The sequence below is a fragment of the Lipotes vexillifer genome, unplaced genomic scaffold (assembly GCF_000442215.2).
Source record: "Lipotes vexillifer unplaced genomic scaffold, Lipotes_vexillifer_v1.1 scaffold1608, whole genome shotgun sequence".
Lineage (NCBI taxonomy): Eukaryota > Metazoa > Chordata > Mammalia > Artiodactyla > Lipotidae > Lipotes > Lipotes vexillifer.
The window spans coordinates 393,105-409,351 of record NW_006774162.1 but is presented as its reverse complement, the minus strand read 5'-3'; the positions used below and the strand labels follow the sequence as shown (position 1 = coordinate 409,351).

General features: G+C 48.4%; 1 protein-coding gene across 1 annotated transcript in view; it reads right to left on the bottom strand.

The window, feature by feature from the left end:
• Positions 1 to 5,348, bottom strand: part of CHIT1 (chitinase 1) — a 70,533-nt gene extending 65,185 nt beyond the window's left edge. Inside the window, 1 exon segment of the mRNA XM_007449002.1 lies at positions 5,285 to 5,348. Coding sequence (XP_007449064.1) covers positions 5,285 to 5,348 — 64 coding nt within the window.
• Between the last annotated feature and the right edge of the window lie 10,899 nt (positions 5,349 to 16,247).

Below are 16,247 nucleotides of genomic sequence, written 5' to 3'. Positions count from 1 at the left end.
AGCAGGAATCCTTGAGTCTGAGCAGTGCCAGGACTTGGTTCCCCTCCTTCACTCCTTCTGCCCTCCTCTCTTTGTCAACCTCCCAGAGGATGGAGACTGCTTCCCCAGATTCTACTGGGGCCACCTCCTTCTGGTCCCATCACTAAGACAGACAAAAGGGAACTAGCTTTTACTGAGCTCCAACTGCATGCCCTGCCCTGGGCTTGGCACTGCAGTCATGAAATGAAATGAAAAAGGACATATTTTCCTCCCTGAGGGGAAAAGGAGAATTACTAGATTAAAGGAAAGCCATCAACAAAGCTGTAAGCAAAGGTGGCGGGGGCAGGGCGGGGGGTGGGGGTAGGTATAGGAGCTGAGGGCTGAGACAGCTTTCAGTCTTTCCACAAACTTTTTATTCCCTTAACTTTCACAAAAAGGGAGGCCAGCCAGAAAGGATTCTCCCCATTTTAGTGATAAGAAGTTTGAGGCCCCAGTAAGGGCGTAGCCAGGACAGAAACACCTATCTTGTGCTTCTGTGCTCGCTGCCCTTTCTTCAAGGCCAGGTTGGGATCAGGATGGAGGAGGAAGTGGTGGAGGTGATGAGGTACCAGAGGGAGAAAGAAACTGAGGGATAGTGGACCCCCAAAGGCAACCCTGTAACACCTGATGATGCTGGCTGACTTTCCATGTGGTGTCCTGGAGAGGACTTCTATTACTGCCACTACTTCTAATAGTAGTAACAGTTACTATTCACTGTTTACCTTGTGCCAAATACATAAATATTGTGGAAGGGATTAATGTACAAAATGCTTTAGAAACGATCTCTTTTAACCCTCAGAAGAACCAATAAGATAAATACTTTTGTTTCTATTTTTCAGACAAGGAGATTAAGGTTCGGAGAGGTTGGGGACTTTCCTGAGACCTCATAGTGGGTGGCAGGGGCCACACTCATACCCACTGTTGAGTACGGCCAAGGTGGGACACAAATGCTGCCCCATTAATTTTATTCCTCAACAACTTTGGCATCATCCGGCCCCAGAACGCTGGATCCTGAAAAAGGAAGGCCTCTGTTCTGCATCCTCTTAAATTCTCAGGCTTAAAACCATTTTTACTCCCCACCACCATCACCACCCCCCAACAAGCCTAGGCCTCAGGGGTGGGGAGATGTCTGCAGACAAGGCAAAGGGACCACATTCTGGGCAGATCCCCTGACAAGGTAGGTCACTATCTCTCCCCATACCTGTGATTCCCACTCTTTGACTGGGCCCAGAGCTTGGTGTGAGGTAGGGCTTTCACCAGACAATTCTCTACCAGGGGAACTACAGAGAGGAAGTGGGTCTTAAGTAGGGTACAGAGAGTGGGTGGGTGAACATTGCGGGTGCAAAGGGACAGTTTGGGAGGCCCTGGGGACTTTCCCCTATGCCTGAACTCCTCCCCCAGACAGGGCAGCCAAGTGCCCCAACACCCCACAGGCTATGAGCCTCTGGCTGGGATTGTGACTCTTCCCATCCATGTCCTATTTCTCTCCCACCCTCTGCAGTGTACCCCCTCTCCCCTCATCTTAGAATTTGTTTACTACCCATTGCTCCCCTCACCCATCCTTCCCTCCCAACTTCAGGTGAGACAAGGTAGGCCTGGGGGTGCACACTCCAACAGGCTTTACCCCAGCACAGCTGGACTCAGAAATGAGACAACCCCCCCTACACCCCCCCCAATGGAGACTCCATGAAGAAGACTGGTTGAAATGTGAGCCCTGAGATTCTCTTGTTGCAATTTCTCTTCCTTTTCTGTTTCCTGGCCTCTACAGGGCGCTAGGCATCTTGAAACCCTCCTTTTTTAGGCTTCTTCCCCTTCAGCCCCTAGGGCCGACCCCTTTTTATTTGACTTGGCTAGGGCAGCGGTGAGAGCCAGATTAGTAGAAGGGAAGCGAGTCCCTTACAGCAGCGCCTCTAGTGAGACTTTCTGGGGGTCTCCGGAAGCACAAGTGCCAAGAGTCTTTTTGTTTGTTTAACAAGGAAAACAATGGAGAGATGTGATTGTCTTCAAGCATCCCCCAGCAAAGTTCCTCGTCTGTCTCCAAAGTAAAAATACACACCATGGCTGTAACGTGAAATACGCATCCTTGACACCTTGAGACAAAATAGACTGCAAACACACTTGGGCGTCCAAAGATAAGATCGCCCAGAATACAAATACCTGCTACCACACGGGGACAGAAAGTGATCACGCACACTAACCCCCTGGTGCACCCACGTTTCTACACATAGCGTAAGGACGAGGCTCGGAGGTGACAGCCCCGTCAGGGGTTAAGCCCGCCCTCCCCTCCTCCTTTCCTCTCTGCCGCTCCTCCTCCCTCCCCGCCGGCGTCACTGGTTTTCTCGTCGCGGGGCCGCCCCTCCCCGCCAGGCTCTGACGTGGCCCGCGGCGCGTCACTACCCGGCCGACGGGAAGCGCTGCCCTTATATGGGCGCAGACTCCGGAGGGGTCCGCGGGGGCGGGAGGCAGGGCGACAGCTACCCGCTGTTCTTGGCCAGGCTCTCAACTTTCAAAAGATTCCCAGGCCCGGGCAAAGGTGAGCCAGTTTGGAGATAAGGACGTGGCTTTCCCATCTCCTCCAGAGAGCTGGAGAGCCCAGGTGGGCAGCCTTCCAAGACATTGTCTCCGGGCATCCTCCCTCTTTGTGTTTCTTTTGAAATGTTCAGAGCTAGATTGAAATGCAGATGACAATTGGCCTTTAATAGATTCACTCAAATTGTCCCTTAATGCTCTGGATCCCTAATGTCCACGGCCAGAAGGCTGTGATGCAGAGGCCAGAATGGAGTAGTGGAAAGGACAGGCTTGCCTCTGCTGGGCAGCCTTAAACAAGCCTTTTAGTCTCTTCCAGCCTCATTTACCTTCTCCGTGAAGTGTAGAAGATTCTTGCCTGATGGAGTGGTTGTGAGGATCAGATGGGTGTTCCACTTGTTCGTGTAAAGCCGCTTTGTAAGCTGTGAAGTGCTGTGCAAAATTACGGTGGTCACTTTGTACCCTGGAGGAGCCTTGTTCAGGTCACTTTCTGAGGAAGGGAGCAGCAGAGGCCCAGATGCTGACTTGGCTTCCAGAACCTGTCTCTGGGGCCTTGCCCAACCACTCTGGGAATGCCCTTGGCCCTGTGGAAAAGCTTAAGCTGTGTACACAAAGTCATCTGATGTCTGTGTCTGTGCTTCCAAGGCTGCGATGGGCTGTCTTGGGCCGCTGCTAATACGTAAGTGGTGAGTATGCTTGAGATGGCCTTTCCAGTTAAACCAGGGAAGGAAACCAGAATTGCCAAAAGACAGCGGGTGAGCAGTTGTGTGAATGCCTCATACAGTACTGGACTGTCTTCTGCCCCTGCTAATAAGACCTCCAAATCCAGATCAGGACTCCCAGCCCCCAAAAGCTATTTCATACTGGACACCAGCTAACTGCTGGTGCCTCCATTCCAACCCTCTTCATTAATTTTGGACTGTGTTTTCTCAGTGCTCATCTGCCCACATTTCTCTGTCTGCTGGCAGCTTTGCATGTGTGTCCTCTGTGTGCATGCTTCCTCCTCGTCCCCAACTTGGAGTTTCCTGAGGGCAGGAACAATTTCTCTCAAACTAGACTGAAGAGCCTCCACCCTCCATGCTTGAGGACAGGCACCAAGTCTCCTTCCTTTGATCACTATAAAACAAGGAGGACAAAAGGTGTTCAGATCCTGGGGTCAAGGGACTGATTTATGACCCATATATAAATGGCAGTGAGGCATGGGAGGGTCAGACAAGGTGAATCTCTGCAGTATTCACCTCCCTCTCTTTCTCCACTTCCTGTCTCAGTGATCCCCATAGAATCTACTCCCTGCCAGGGAGAGCTGTGCTGAGTTGTTGAGAAATAGATTGCACAGTGTGCCCTGGCAATCTACTTCTACTTTTTTCTAGTAGAGGGTACCTGCCCCCACTGAAGCTCAAGACAAGTCTGAAGATGAAATCCCACTGCTGGTGGCAGTGAAGGAAACTCCAGCTGCAGGAAGCGTAGAGACACAAAAACATGTCACAGGAAAGAAGTCTCCAAAGAAGAGTTCTGGTACATACCTCATGGGAAGAAGAGAAAGGCCTCCCCAGCTTTGGAGACCCCAAGAGATGCGGAGCCCAAGACCTCAGGTAAAGGCCCAGGGAAGAAGGCAAGAATCAAAGAGTTGGAGAAAGAAAGACCCTCTTTGCTGGGGAAAAAAGACCCAAGACAGACTCCTAAAAAGCCTGAGGCCAAGTTCTTCACTACTGCTAGTAAATCTGAGAAAAAATCTCCCTGTACCGTCAAAGAGTGGCCCAAAAAACTCAAAGTACCCTAGTCAACCTAAAATCAGAGACTCAACCAGCAGGAAACTCATCAGAGCTATCCAAAGAGCTTGTAAAAAATACATGGGTCCTGACCCCCATTGTAACTGCTGAGTGAGGCCTAGACTTAAATATTTTTTAAAACCTCCACAAGTAATTCTGATACATGTTCATGGGTGTAAGAACCAGTAGTGTGAAGTAATCCATTTATTTCATTGCTCTTCTGTGTATTTACTAATGCAATAGAGGGAAAATACAGTTTCTTCTAATCTACTTTTTTTTTTTTAATTAGATGTATGGGGTTTTTTGTGTGTTTTTTTTAATTAATTAATTTTGGCTGCATGGGTCTTCATCAGAGCTATCCAAAGAGCTTGTAAAAAATACATGGGTCCTGACCCCCATTGTAACTGCTGAGTGAGGCCTAGACTTAAATATTTTTTAAAACCTCCACAAGTAATTCTGATACATGTTCATGGGTGTAAGAACCAGTAGTGTGAAGTAATCCATTTATTTCATTGCTCTTCTGTGTATTTACTAATGCAATAGAGGGAAAATACAGTTTCTTCTAATCTACTTTTTTTTTTTTAATTAGATGTATGGGGTTTTTTGTGTGTTTTTTTTAATTAATTAATTTTGGCTGCATTGGGTCTTCATTGCTGCACGTGGGCTTTCTCTAGTTGCAGCGAGCAGGGGCTACTCGTCTTTGCAGTGCACGGGCTTCTCATTGTGGTGGCTTCTCGTTGCGGAGCACAGGCTCTAGGCACGTGGGCTTCAGTAGTTGTGGCACATGGGCTCAGTAGTTGTGGCTCATGGGCTCTAGAGTGCAGGCTCAGCAGTTGTGGCGCACGTGATTAGCTACTCTGTGGTATATGGGATCTTCCCAGACCAGGGCTTGAACCCATGTCCCCTGCACTGGCAGGCAGATTCTTAACCACTGTGCTACCAGGGATGGTACCCTGCTAGGAGGCAGGTACCCTCCTTTTGGAGGTGGTTGTTCTCATTAAAGGTAAGGCACTTGAGGGTGATACCTAAGGCCATGTTCCCAATTGGTAAACTGTCAGCTGAGGTCTACTGCTCCTTAGGTGCTGGCTAAGATTAGTTCAAAGCTTCATTCTAGGGCTTCCCTGGTGGCGCAGTGGTTGAGAGTCCGCCTGCCGATGCAGGGGACGCGGGTTCGTGCCCCGGTCTGGGAAGATCCCACATACCGCGGAGTGGCTGGGCCCGTGAGCCATGGCCGCTGAGCCTGCGTGTCTGGAGCCTGTGCTCTGCAACGGGAGAGGCCACAGCAGTGAAAGGCCCGCGTACCGGGGGTGGGGGTGTGGGGGGTGGGGAAGCTTCATTCTAAGAACTATGGGAAATCCAATGCCCCGCCTCAAAATATTCCAGATTCCTCTGGGAGTGGGGATGTATCTAGCTCTGAGCTCCTATTTTTCTTAAGTCAAATTGGTTTAGGAATCATCTTGCCAATCTATAAGTGCTCTTGCTATGTGAGCGGTGGATTTCAGCCCTTTTCCTTTCAGATTCTTCCTGTTTTCTTTTGCAGAGTAAGTCATCTCTTTCTAACCCCTACCCACACTTCTGTGCCTCTCTACAAATTCAGTGAGATGGGCCCAAAGCTTCTGTGTGTTTAAGTTCTTAGGCAGAGTCCCTCCTCCTAAGCCAGGCCAGGCTGGAGTGGGGTGGTTAGTGGTCTTCCTGGACTTACATACTTTTTGTTTGTTTGTTTATTTTTGTATTTCAGCACGCGGGCCTCTCACTGTTGCAGCCTCTCCCGCTGCGGAACACAGGCTCCGGACGCTCAGGCTCAGCGGCCATGGCTCACGGGCCCAGTCGCTCCACGGCATGTGGGATCCTCCCGGACCGGGTCACGAACCTGTGTCCCCTGCATCGGCAGGCGGACTCTCAACCACTGCACCACCAGGGAAGCCCAGACTTACATATGTTTTTAAATAGGGATGCTTACTTACAATAGATTCTTCTTTAAATTCAAAACCTGAGGGGCAGGGAATTGTTCTCTTTCTAGGAGCTTACCCATCCCCACTATGATCATCATTCATTCTGCTCAAATTTGGGGGCTCAACCTTCTCAAAGCCCTCTTAGACATATCTTATAATATTCCTCTCTCCACTCCCCTCAGGAGGTTTCACCATGGGACCCACTTGCATCCACACATGTCTAATGCTAGAGAAAAGCAGCTGAAAATAACTGGGGCCACCTGACTCTTTGACTCAGTAGGACTCAACCCCTGACCTCAAGGGAGTTTCCTGAGCCAAGAGGAAAGGAAGGAAGCCCTGAGCTGAGCATAGAAGGAAATATGGAAAGGATGTTGATTATTATTTTCCCAGCCACTATCCTGACCTGATTACTCCCATTGTCATTATGGGCTCTCATTAAAGTTCAACTGAAGAAGATACTAAATGCCACTGAGAATAACTTCAGATTCCTCAGCTCCGATATTACAACAGAGGGATTCACACAGATTAAGGAAGAGACAGGGTGGGTCTCCTGGCCCACACTCTCTTGTTATCGATAAGCAGAGTGTGGCTCAGGGAGGTGACTCCCATTCCGGCCACCAGGCTCCCTCCTCTGAACCACAGGTATCAAATGCTAGGCCTCCCCTGGCTCTGAGCCATGGTGCAGTTGAGAAATACCTGGGGCCCAGAGCCAGGAGGCCAGAGGGGGAAGCTGCAGTACCTCTTATTTATTTATTTTACATCTTTATTGGGGTATAATTGCTTTACAATGGTGTGTTAGTTTCTGCTTTATAACAAAGTGAATCAGTTATACATATACATATGTTCCCATATCTCTTCCCTCTTGCGTCTCCCTCCCTCCCACCCTCCCTATCCCACCCCTCTAGGTGGTCACAAAGCACGTGCAGTACCTCTTTAGATTCTTCCTCATGTCCCTTTTTCTTGAGTCTGTCTTTCTCCACACATTAGCCCCCTACCCAGGGGGATTTCTGGCTATCACAGCTGTGATGCCAGCTTCCTGCCTGCCCCAGACACCCAGCCCCAGGAGGCCCAGCCCCATTAAGGCTCTGCCAAAACAACATCTGGGGCAGCTCCAACAGCCTCAGGGCCTCTTCTCTTGTTTTCTGTCTGGAGATGAAGGGGGTTTATGCTGGACCCCTGGGAGTGAGGATGAGGAGAGTTTGCAATGTGTCTGTCCTCTAAGTTTGGGAAAGAGGCAATAAATTCAGCTTCAGATCTGCTGCTGTCCCCAAGTCCGTGTATTCCCCTGTTGAGTTTCCGGCACTTTCAGTCACACCTTCGAGTACTATTGGAGAAGGCCCAGAGGGTGAAGGTGTGGGAGGTCACATTCCTGGGGGGCCCTCCAGGATAATAGACTTTTAACAGATAGTCTCCATCCTTTTGCTTCTCTGATACACCTAGGGAGTCACAGAAACAAAAACACATCGCTGGGGACCTTTCCAGCCAGATACTGGTCTAGCCATCTGTCCACATGTCTCCTCTCCCCCAGCTCCCACCTTATTCACTCTCTCTCTCCCATACACCCTCAGCCACCCTGCCTTCCTTTGCTCTGCCCTCACCACAGGCCCGTGCTGGTAAAGGAGGGAAGGAAACTGGAACATTCCTCTAGTGGGTCAGTAGGGCACAGCAGCTGAGAAGCAACCCTCAAGGGAATAGCTATCTTTGGGGAGCAGATCTCCCTAGATAGGAACTGACATACTGTCAGCATATGTCACAAGTTTGATGAATTAATAACACTTTGCAGCACTCCCTCCCAGCAGAAGGAGAGTGAACCTGTATGAGCCAATGTGGTGCAGGATGATGTAAGGGGATGAAGAGGTGACTTTGGAGAGCACAAAACAGGCCCTTAGAGCCCTATTCCAGGAACCTGGAGGCCTCAACCCTCCAAGCCACAGAGGTCACCTGTGGTCCCCTGGCTGAACCCTGAGAGCAAAAGTGGCAGTTCCCTGTCCTGTCCGACACTCTGTGTCTCATGTCTTTGTGTCTCTTTGCCCTGAGACCCTGAATTCAGTTGTCTCCCAAGGCCCAGTCAGGTCTAAGTCCTCACTCTTCCTCACACTGGTCGCCATCCAAAGAACAAACACTCTCATCCCCAACTTCTGTGTAAGTGCTCTCTGCTAATCCAACTCCCGCCAGTTCCCTCTCAAACCCTCTTGTGTCCAGCAAAGTCCCTTGTAGCCTCAACCCCATCCAAGCATTTTCTGTGCCTCCTGACCCTAGCTGAAATGGGGCTGTCTCGAGGGGAGCTTGTTCCTCTGTCACAGCCCACACCCCTCAGGCTCACGTGGTGTGGCAGCATCTTCCATGCTCTGCATTACCTCTTCCGACCGTCACTCCGCATCACCTTCTCTGAAGTTCATTTTGTCCTGCTGTACCATCGTCTTTGACCCTCCTGGTCACTCTTTCTCACTGACCCCAGGTCTTGCCCCTGCAGGGCTCACAGTCTTTCTCTCTGTCCCAAACTCCTGCCTCCACCTGAGGAAACATCAACATGTGTGTGAGCAGCTGAATTCATTCTGCCTCCTGGGCTTGCAGCCTCCTACTCCACCTGACCGTATCCTGCCCTCAGCTTCCCAAACCTGCCACTCCAAAACCCACCACTGTTCCTCCAGAGCCTGACACCAAGGGGACTCAATAAACAGTCCCTGTGTAAGTGAAAAAAATGAATGAGGGAGTGAATGAAGCCTGTGTCACAAGACGGGATGTGGAAAAATGGAAAGGGCACTAGATGGGGTGGGAGACAGAGGTTTGCCACTAAACAGCTGTGTGATTTTGGGCATCTTTTCCCATTTCACAGACTCCTTTTCTTCATCTGCAAAATTAAAAATTTTGTGTAGATGATTTCTGAAAACGCTGCTTCTGACTGTTGGCAATACCAAGCTGTGGTTTACTTATACTTATCTATAATATTTAGGCTTTGCACTAAGCTCTTTCTATATATTACTACTTAGATAAGTATGTATCTATATATTACTACCCAATAAGTATGTGAAGAACATATTGTCCTCATTATAAAGATGAGAAAAATTGAGGATAAGAGAGATTAAAGATTTGCCTTGTCATAGATAGTAGGTGGCATATTCAGGATTAGAATCCAGGTCGGTCAACAAAAGCAAGTATGCCTGAATGTGTCTCAAGATGAAAGAAGCCTCCTCTTTAGAGGGACTGCTGTCTGCTCTTCTAATCTAGGCCTCCAAGGGAGATTTCCCTGGCGGTCCAGTGGTTAAGACTCTGCACTTCCACTGCAGGGGGCACGGATTTGATCCCTGGTTGGGGAAACCAAGATCCCACATGCTGTGTGGTGAGGCCAAAAAATATATATATAAATAAATAAGAAGGATAAACTAGGCTTCCCGTAGTGAAGGTCTCTCTGAAGTGGCAGGGGGCTGCCTTCAGAATGCTGGCTGGGGGTACAGGCCACCCTTTGCGTGTGCCTGACCACCACCAGTTCAGCCAACAGTTATGAGCCAGGTGCTGCAGCAGGGGGCGGGGTTGACACAGATGGTGGTGTCTGGGGCAGACGTGTCAGGTGGGTTTGGAGCTCTAAGAGTGCCTCTGAGACAAGGTGTGCTGAGTGGGGTCCATGGACCACTGCATCAGAATGTCCTGGGTTCTCATTACAAACAGGCCCATATCCCATCTCAAACTACGAATCAGAATATCAAGGGAGAGACTGCTTAATCTGAATTTTTACCAAACTCCCCAGTGATCTGAGTTACTGTCCTAAGAAGTCCCAGGGTGTAGGGATTTGAATGACGGATAACAGATTTTTAATTAATGCTGTAGGCAATGGGAAGCCACTGAAGTTTTTTAAAGGCTGGAGGAGAAAGACTCGGGGAGGGAGGACACTGCCCATGGCAAGAGGTGAAAACAGGAGAGATGTTGCAAATGTAGACTTCTTTAGGCCTTGGCAACTGATTAGCAGGGGTACAGTTAAAGATGTCTGCCAGACTGTGAGCCTGGTGACTAGACAAAGAATGGTAATGCTATTGAGAGAGAGAACGAAATCAGAAGTAGAGAAGGGAGAAAAGTATCTTGATTCCTACATGTTGAGATAAAAACACCAGAAAAAATATTTCAAAAATGTCCAGTTCTCAACTGAAAAAAAAAAAGTAGTTGGGAGTTCAGCAGAAAAGTTAGGGTTAGAGACGATGGTTTGACATTTGCTCTATATCGGGAGATGCTGATTCAAATACCTCCAGGATCAAGGCAGGTTATACAAAAGAGGATTAAGTATAATAATAATAACAAATCCCAGCATCCAGCCCTGGTAAATGATAACCGCCACTTGGTCTCAGCAGGGATGCGATAAAGAGTTGGTGGGGACCGGGGTGAACTGAAGGACATACTTCCTGTCTTAAGTAACAGTCATTGCTAAATAAGAATGTGGAACCAGTGTAAACAGATATTCTGATTTTTAAAGAGAAATTATAATTCTAGGGTTTTATTTTGATATGACACTTCCTAATCATTAAATGCTGACAACTAATTTTTTAAATGCATAAACACTATAGAGACCAAACACTATATATCTGTGACTGAGTCAGCTCTGCCTCACAGGCTTCCAACTTGTGACTTCTGAGCTACACGGACAGTATTTGGGAGAGAGAGTTGAGCACGCTGAGAGGAAATCCAGAGACTGCGTGCTGTGGAGAACCATGACCCACCCAGGCTCCCAAGTTTGCCTATGGGTGAGCCCAGTAAAGCTTAGAGAGGCCCTGATTTTTTTAGCCACCAGGTGTCTGATGGGCTCCCAGGTTGGTGGTAGCAGGTGGAGCCTGCATCTGCCATGGCTATTTCTATTCATCACCTGGAAACTGTGTGGGCAACGGCTGAGGTTCTGATACTTTGCAGGTTAGATGCTGCTTGGGGCCAGCAGACTTCACTCCACCACCCTCTGTGGCTATTTTCATCCTTCACTATAAAGGTGCCCTGTACCTCAGTGTCTGAGTCCTGACTGGAGCAGACATCTTGTTTAGCATATCCTAGTTGCTCACTTTCCTATAAGGAAGTTCTTCTGTTGCTTAATTCAGGTGCTTTTTATACAATGGAATCTCCTTTTTGCATCTATCTTCAGAGCAAGTGGAGAAATGGGTTACTTTTTAGCTTTCTGACTCTTCTCCAGCCCTCAACGCATTCTTAGAAATGGTCCTTAGGGACTTGAAAATTGTTGTGACCTGGGGATTAGAAAGCCCTTTTCATATTTATATTCTACCAAGCCTTCCTTCAGTCCAGATGGGTAGTTTTCCCCTCTACCCTAATCATCTTCGCATTATCTGTTTCTGTCCCTGTTCTCAGTTCACTTTGGGGTGGGGGGGAGGGATTTAAAGACAGAAACTTAAAAATAGCTAACATCCCCACTTTCTTAGTCTTTGTTAAGTTTCTAGGGACAATGTCATCTTTTTTTGTCCTCGATTCCTGTTCCTGATTCTAAAGAGTAACCCCCAGACTGGCTGGCGTAGATCTGATCTTGAAGGGTACAACTTTGTGAGAAGGTGATAGGGAACTCAAAAAGATGTTCTGGACATTACCCAATGATGCTTGCAAAGAATTATGGATATATTTAGTGGTATTTCCACTCTGATTAGAAAGTGAAGAAGAGGCATCTGTCTTCCCTGAGTGATGTTTCTTATCAGCTCTGGGCGCAGAGCAAGGTTGTCACCGATGAGGCCTGAAAAGAGGAAAGATCAAATTAGCATCTATACCAGCCACACTCAGACATGCCTGCCAAAATACACACTCCACCAAAACACCCACACATCACAAAAGGATGTTCTTCAACATATACTAAGTACGTGTTAACATCTGCAACCATATCCACATTCCCTCCTATCCACAAACATCATACACATTTCAGTATGTACACTCAAATATATATCTACTGCACTCCTACCCACACTGATACACACACACATACACATGCACACTCACACACAGACCTAGTAAAACTACACACTGCACAGTGTAGGAGTGAGCTGATGTCATCTTCCTAGAATATCGCAGCGCAAACTCTGCCTGCAGATCAACTTTACTCAACCTCAGGTTTCAACATGTGGTCAGGAAACTGGGAGGTAGCCTTGACAACCAAGCCAAGACCCTGCAGGCCCAGCAGGATGCTGAGCAAGACAGTCGCGTACAATGTTCTGGTTGCTCCTGACTGGGGAGTAGAGAGCAAGGCATGTGTGATGACTCCACAGACAAGGCCAGGGCTGAGACCTGAGGAGAGGGACCCAGTTCTGGTGGGGATTTGGTCTGAAGAGGGCAGTTTGGGATGCTGTGGGTCACTCTAGAGGGGCCACACAGGTAGGCTGTGCAAGTGGGTGAGATGGGGATCCAGGACCGAGGGAGCCAGTGGGTAGGGGTCACATGGTACAAAAGAAGTTTCTGATCCATTTGAGGCGTAAACTGGCATCCACCCCCACCTCCACCACTACCTGCCCATTCGGCAGTAGGTAGAGCCACAGGTCAGCACAGTGTTAGGACATTTAATGTTCAAAATTCAACTCAAGGCCCTTCGGGGGGGCGGGGAGAGGAGTGAGGAAGAAGAGGAGAAAAGGGAGGGAGGGACACACTGTCTTTATCCTGATGCTTGAACTATGCCTTGGCTCTACTGAGGAAAGGGAGGCAGCAGGCAACAGAAGAAGAAGTGAAATCTGGACTCTAGAGCTTCTAAGGACCGTGGTCCTAGCAGTTTAAGGGCAGTTTCAGCAAATTCCAAAAGTAATTTGGATTATTATAATGTATTGGGTTGGCAAAAAGGTTTGTTCTGGTTTTTCCACAAGATGGGACAGAAAAACCCGAATGAACTTTTTGGCCAACCCAATAGTTGGTCTTAAACTGATCGAGAATCTAAATCCTGAGTTGGGTACAACGACACTGTAGAGTAACTTGGAAACTTTGAATGTTGGCTACATTAAACTCCCTCTCCCTAGGCTTGTGTGTAGAAAGAAGAGAGGATGAGAAAGTAGGTGAAGTGCTTTCTGGTTCTTATCACTGCCCTCTACAAAGTTCAGAACTAATCACCAATGATGAGAATAAGACACTTCCTAGGTAATGGGGGAATGTGGGGGATAAGACCTTGCTAGTGTCCCAAAATGAAGACTGTTTCCCTCCAGTTCATTGCATCATCATCTAGAACAGCTCTGTGGGATGATGTGGGACCAGCAACCATTGTAATAGCACAGGGACTCCATGGTCTAATGAAAAGGGCATATTTGAAGTCAGCAGATCTGGTGCCAGTCCTGGCTCTATTAAGAACTAGCTGTGTGACCTGGAGAGTGATACGAGAACCTACATAAGGAGAGAGTTCTATTTCCTAAGGCAAAAAACAGGTGATGATCTATCACAAGACTTTTTTCCATCAATTATGGACTAAAGCAAGGCCCAGAACACCAGACCCCCATCAACAGCATAGTCAGGAAGATGTTAAGCATTTTCAGGTTTTGGTGCTAAACCACCCTGTACACCTGTCTATACCTTGACCTGTTTCCCTGGCCTCCTTGGTGGTTGACCTTGGTCAATTCTGGTCTTGCTGACACCTGATCTTTTTGTTTGATGCAGTCCAGGGTATCTTGTTTCCAGTCCTAGCCCTGTTTCCAGTAACAATTGTTTCCCCCTCAATGAGCAGAGGTCTCACCTGGCCTGATCCAGCTTTGTGGAGGAGCCAGTGAAGAGACCATTTAAGAGATGTGTTCAATGCCAAAATACTAGAATTCCAGGGCATTTTAATGAGCTATATGAAGCAATGGAGCAGAATATTTGAAACCTGAACTGTCCTGGAAATGTAGGACATATGAGCATAGTAACCTGTTTTCAAGCAGTCTGCAAACAAGATGTCAACCTCTAAAAAGATCACTAAGAATATCAAACAACAGATTATAAATGCAAAATGGATGGTATGGATAATATTAATTCTTTAGTGAGAAAATGGTCGGCACAGGTTTTCAAGGTGGAGGACAAAGCTTAAGCTGTGCGTTCAGAAATGTGAGGGATTGGGAAAGATGGGAAGGAGGCAGTGAGGTATCCAAGAGATAATGGCATGAGCCATGGTGCAGCAATGCCAGGCACATATAGGCATACATGGAATGGGGACCATATTACAGGGCAGGGATAGGGATCATAGGCAAATGTTGAGGGCTCTGGGATGCAGAGCTGCTCTGATGCTTAGAGAACAGTGAGGAGAGTCACCTTGGAGTACAAAGTGGCAGAAACCTAAAAAGATAGATGGGGCCAAATTATGAAAGGTCTTAACTATTACACAAAGGAGTCCATACTGAATGCAGTAGACAGATGGAGGGTGTCTCAGAATGAGCTGAGCAAAAGAAGAGCAAGTGAATGCAGAACTTTAGGAAGGTAAGTCTACTAACAGTGGGAAGGGTGATTTGGGGATTGGATTTGACAGAGTCTACTGCAATCATCTAGATATGAAGAAGCAACAGGTCTTGAGACTGGATCTAAGGAGCAAAGTACAAGGTGAAGCCAAAAGTGAGTCTGAGTTTTCTGGGTAGAGTGACTGGGAACCAATGGTATCTGATAGAAATGGAGATCAAGAAGGAAACTGGCCTTGGAGAAGACAGTGGGCTTAGACTGACAATGATGTGGTGGCTGGACATCCAAGGGGAGAGACAGAGCAGGTAGGGGGGGCAGGATGAGAGAAGATGTGGACAGACTATGCAGATAAGAAAGTCAATAGTAAAAAAGTAAACATCAAAATGGACAATATGAATAGAATCTCTCTAAGGAAAGAAAGTGGAGAGAAAAGGAAGAGTGAGTGGACTTAGTGAGGGAACGGGGACAGGAAGAGATCCAGGGGAGACACAACCGGGGAAGGAGGCAGAGAAACCTGGGGTTAAGGAAAAAAGTGGAGAGAAAAGGAAGAGTGAGTGGACTTAGTGAGGGAACGGGGACAGGAAGAGATCCAGGGGAGACACAACCGGGGAAGGAGGCAGAGAAACCTGGGGTCAAGGAAAAAGAGGGGAGACTGCCTCCAGGAAAAAGTGGTCAAGGAAAATAAGACAGAGGCCACTGGGTTTGATTCATTTAACATATATGTATGAGGCACCTATGTATGCTGGACCCTGGGATATTGATTAGGAGTTATCCCCATTCAACAGAACTCTAGGAGTGCCTGTGATGCTGCCAGGTTCTGAGACTGGTTCCCCGTGTGGAAGAGGAAGACTGAAAAGTTTTGCAACACTCCCTCCACCCCTACCCACCCAGCAGTAGGTGAGACTCGGGTGGTTCTAGGCAAGAGAAAAGGCATTGCTGTAGAAGAGCATAACTTGTTGGGGAAGTTGGTATTATTGTGGAAGTAAATAGAATACTTAGCCTCCATTTCCGGAGAGCCAAGAGAAACCCATTCCGACTAGTTAGGAAACGCGGCAACGCGGTAAAATGGGTGAGTTCTGACAGGGCGTGGTTGAAAGTGGGGGAGTCAGAAAAGGCGACCTCCTGGTAGAGGTGGTGTCAACGAAGGCTTCTTCTTGGAGGTGTTCTTTAACCTGTCTGGAAGAATGGGAGAATAGGAGAGGTCAGAGAATCCCCAGCTTGAAGCGCCGCTCTCCTTTCCAGAGAGCCTTCGCGCCCCCCATCCCTTTCTCCTCCCGCCTCCCTCAGCCTGCAAGCTCAGCTACGGTTCCCAGCACTGACGTCAGCGAGCGATGACCTCAGCGCAGAGGCGGCGGCGGTAGGTGGGGGCGGGACTGAGACCATTGGCGCGTGGGGCGGGGCGGAAGCCAGGCTCCGCCCCTATCCGCTGGCTGCGGCCAATGGACTCCGCCGCCGGCTGCTCCGGCTCTCGCAACAGTATGAAAGGCGTGTAGCAGGTAAAGTCCTGGCAAAGCCCTCGCGACTGGCGACCGAGCAGAGGCTTACGGTTCGGCACGTCCCATCAGAGACCTCTCTCTGACCCCCGCCTCCGCCACCTCTCCCAGAGTTGCGAGAC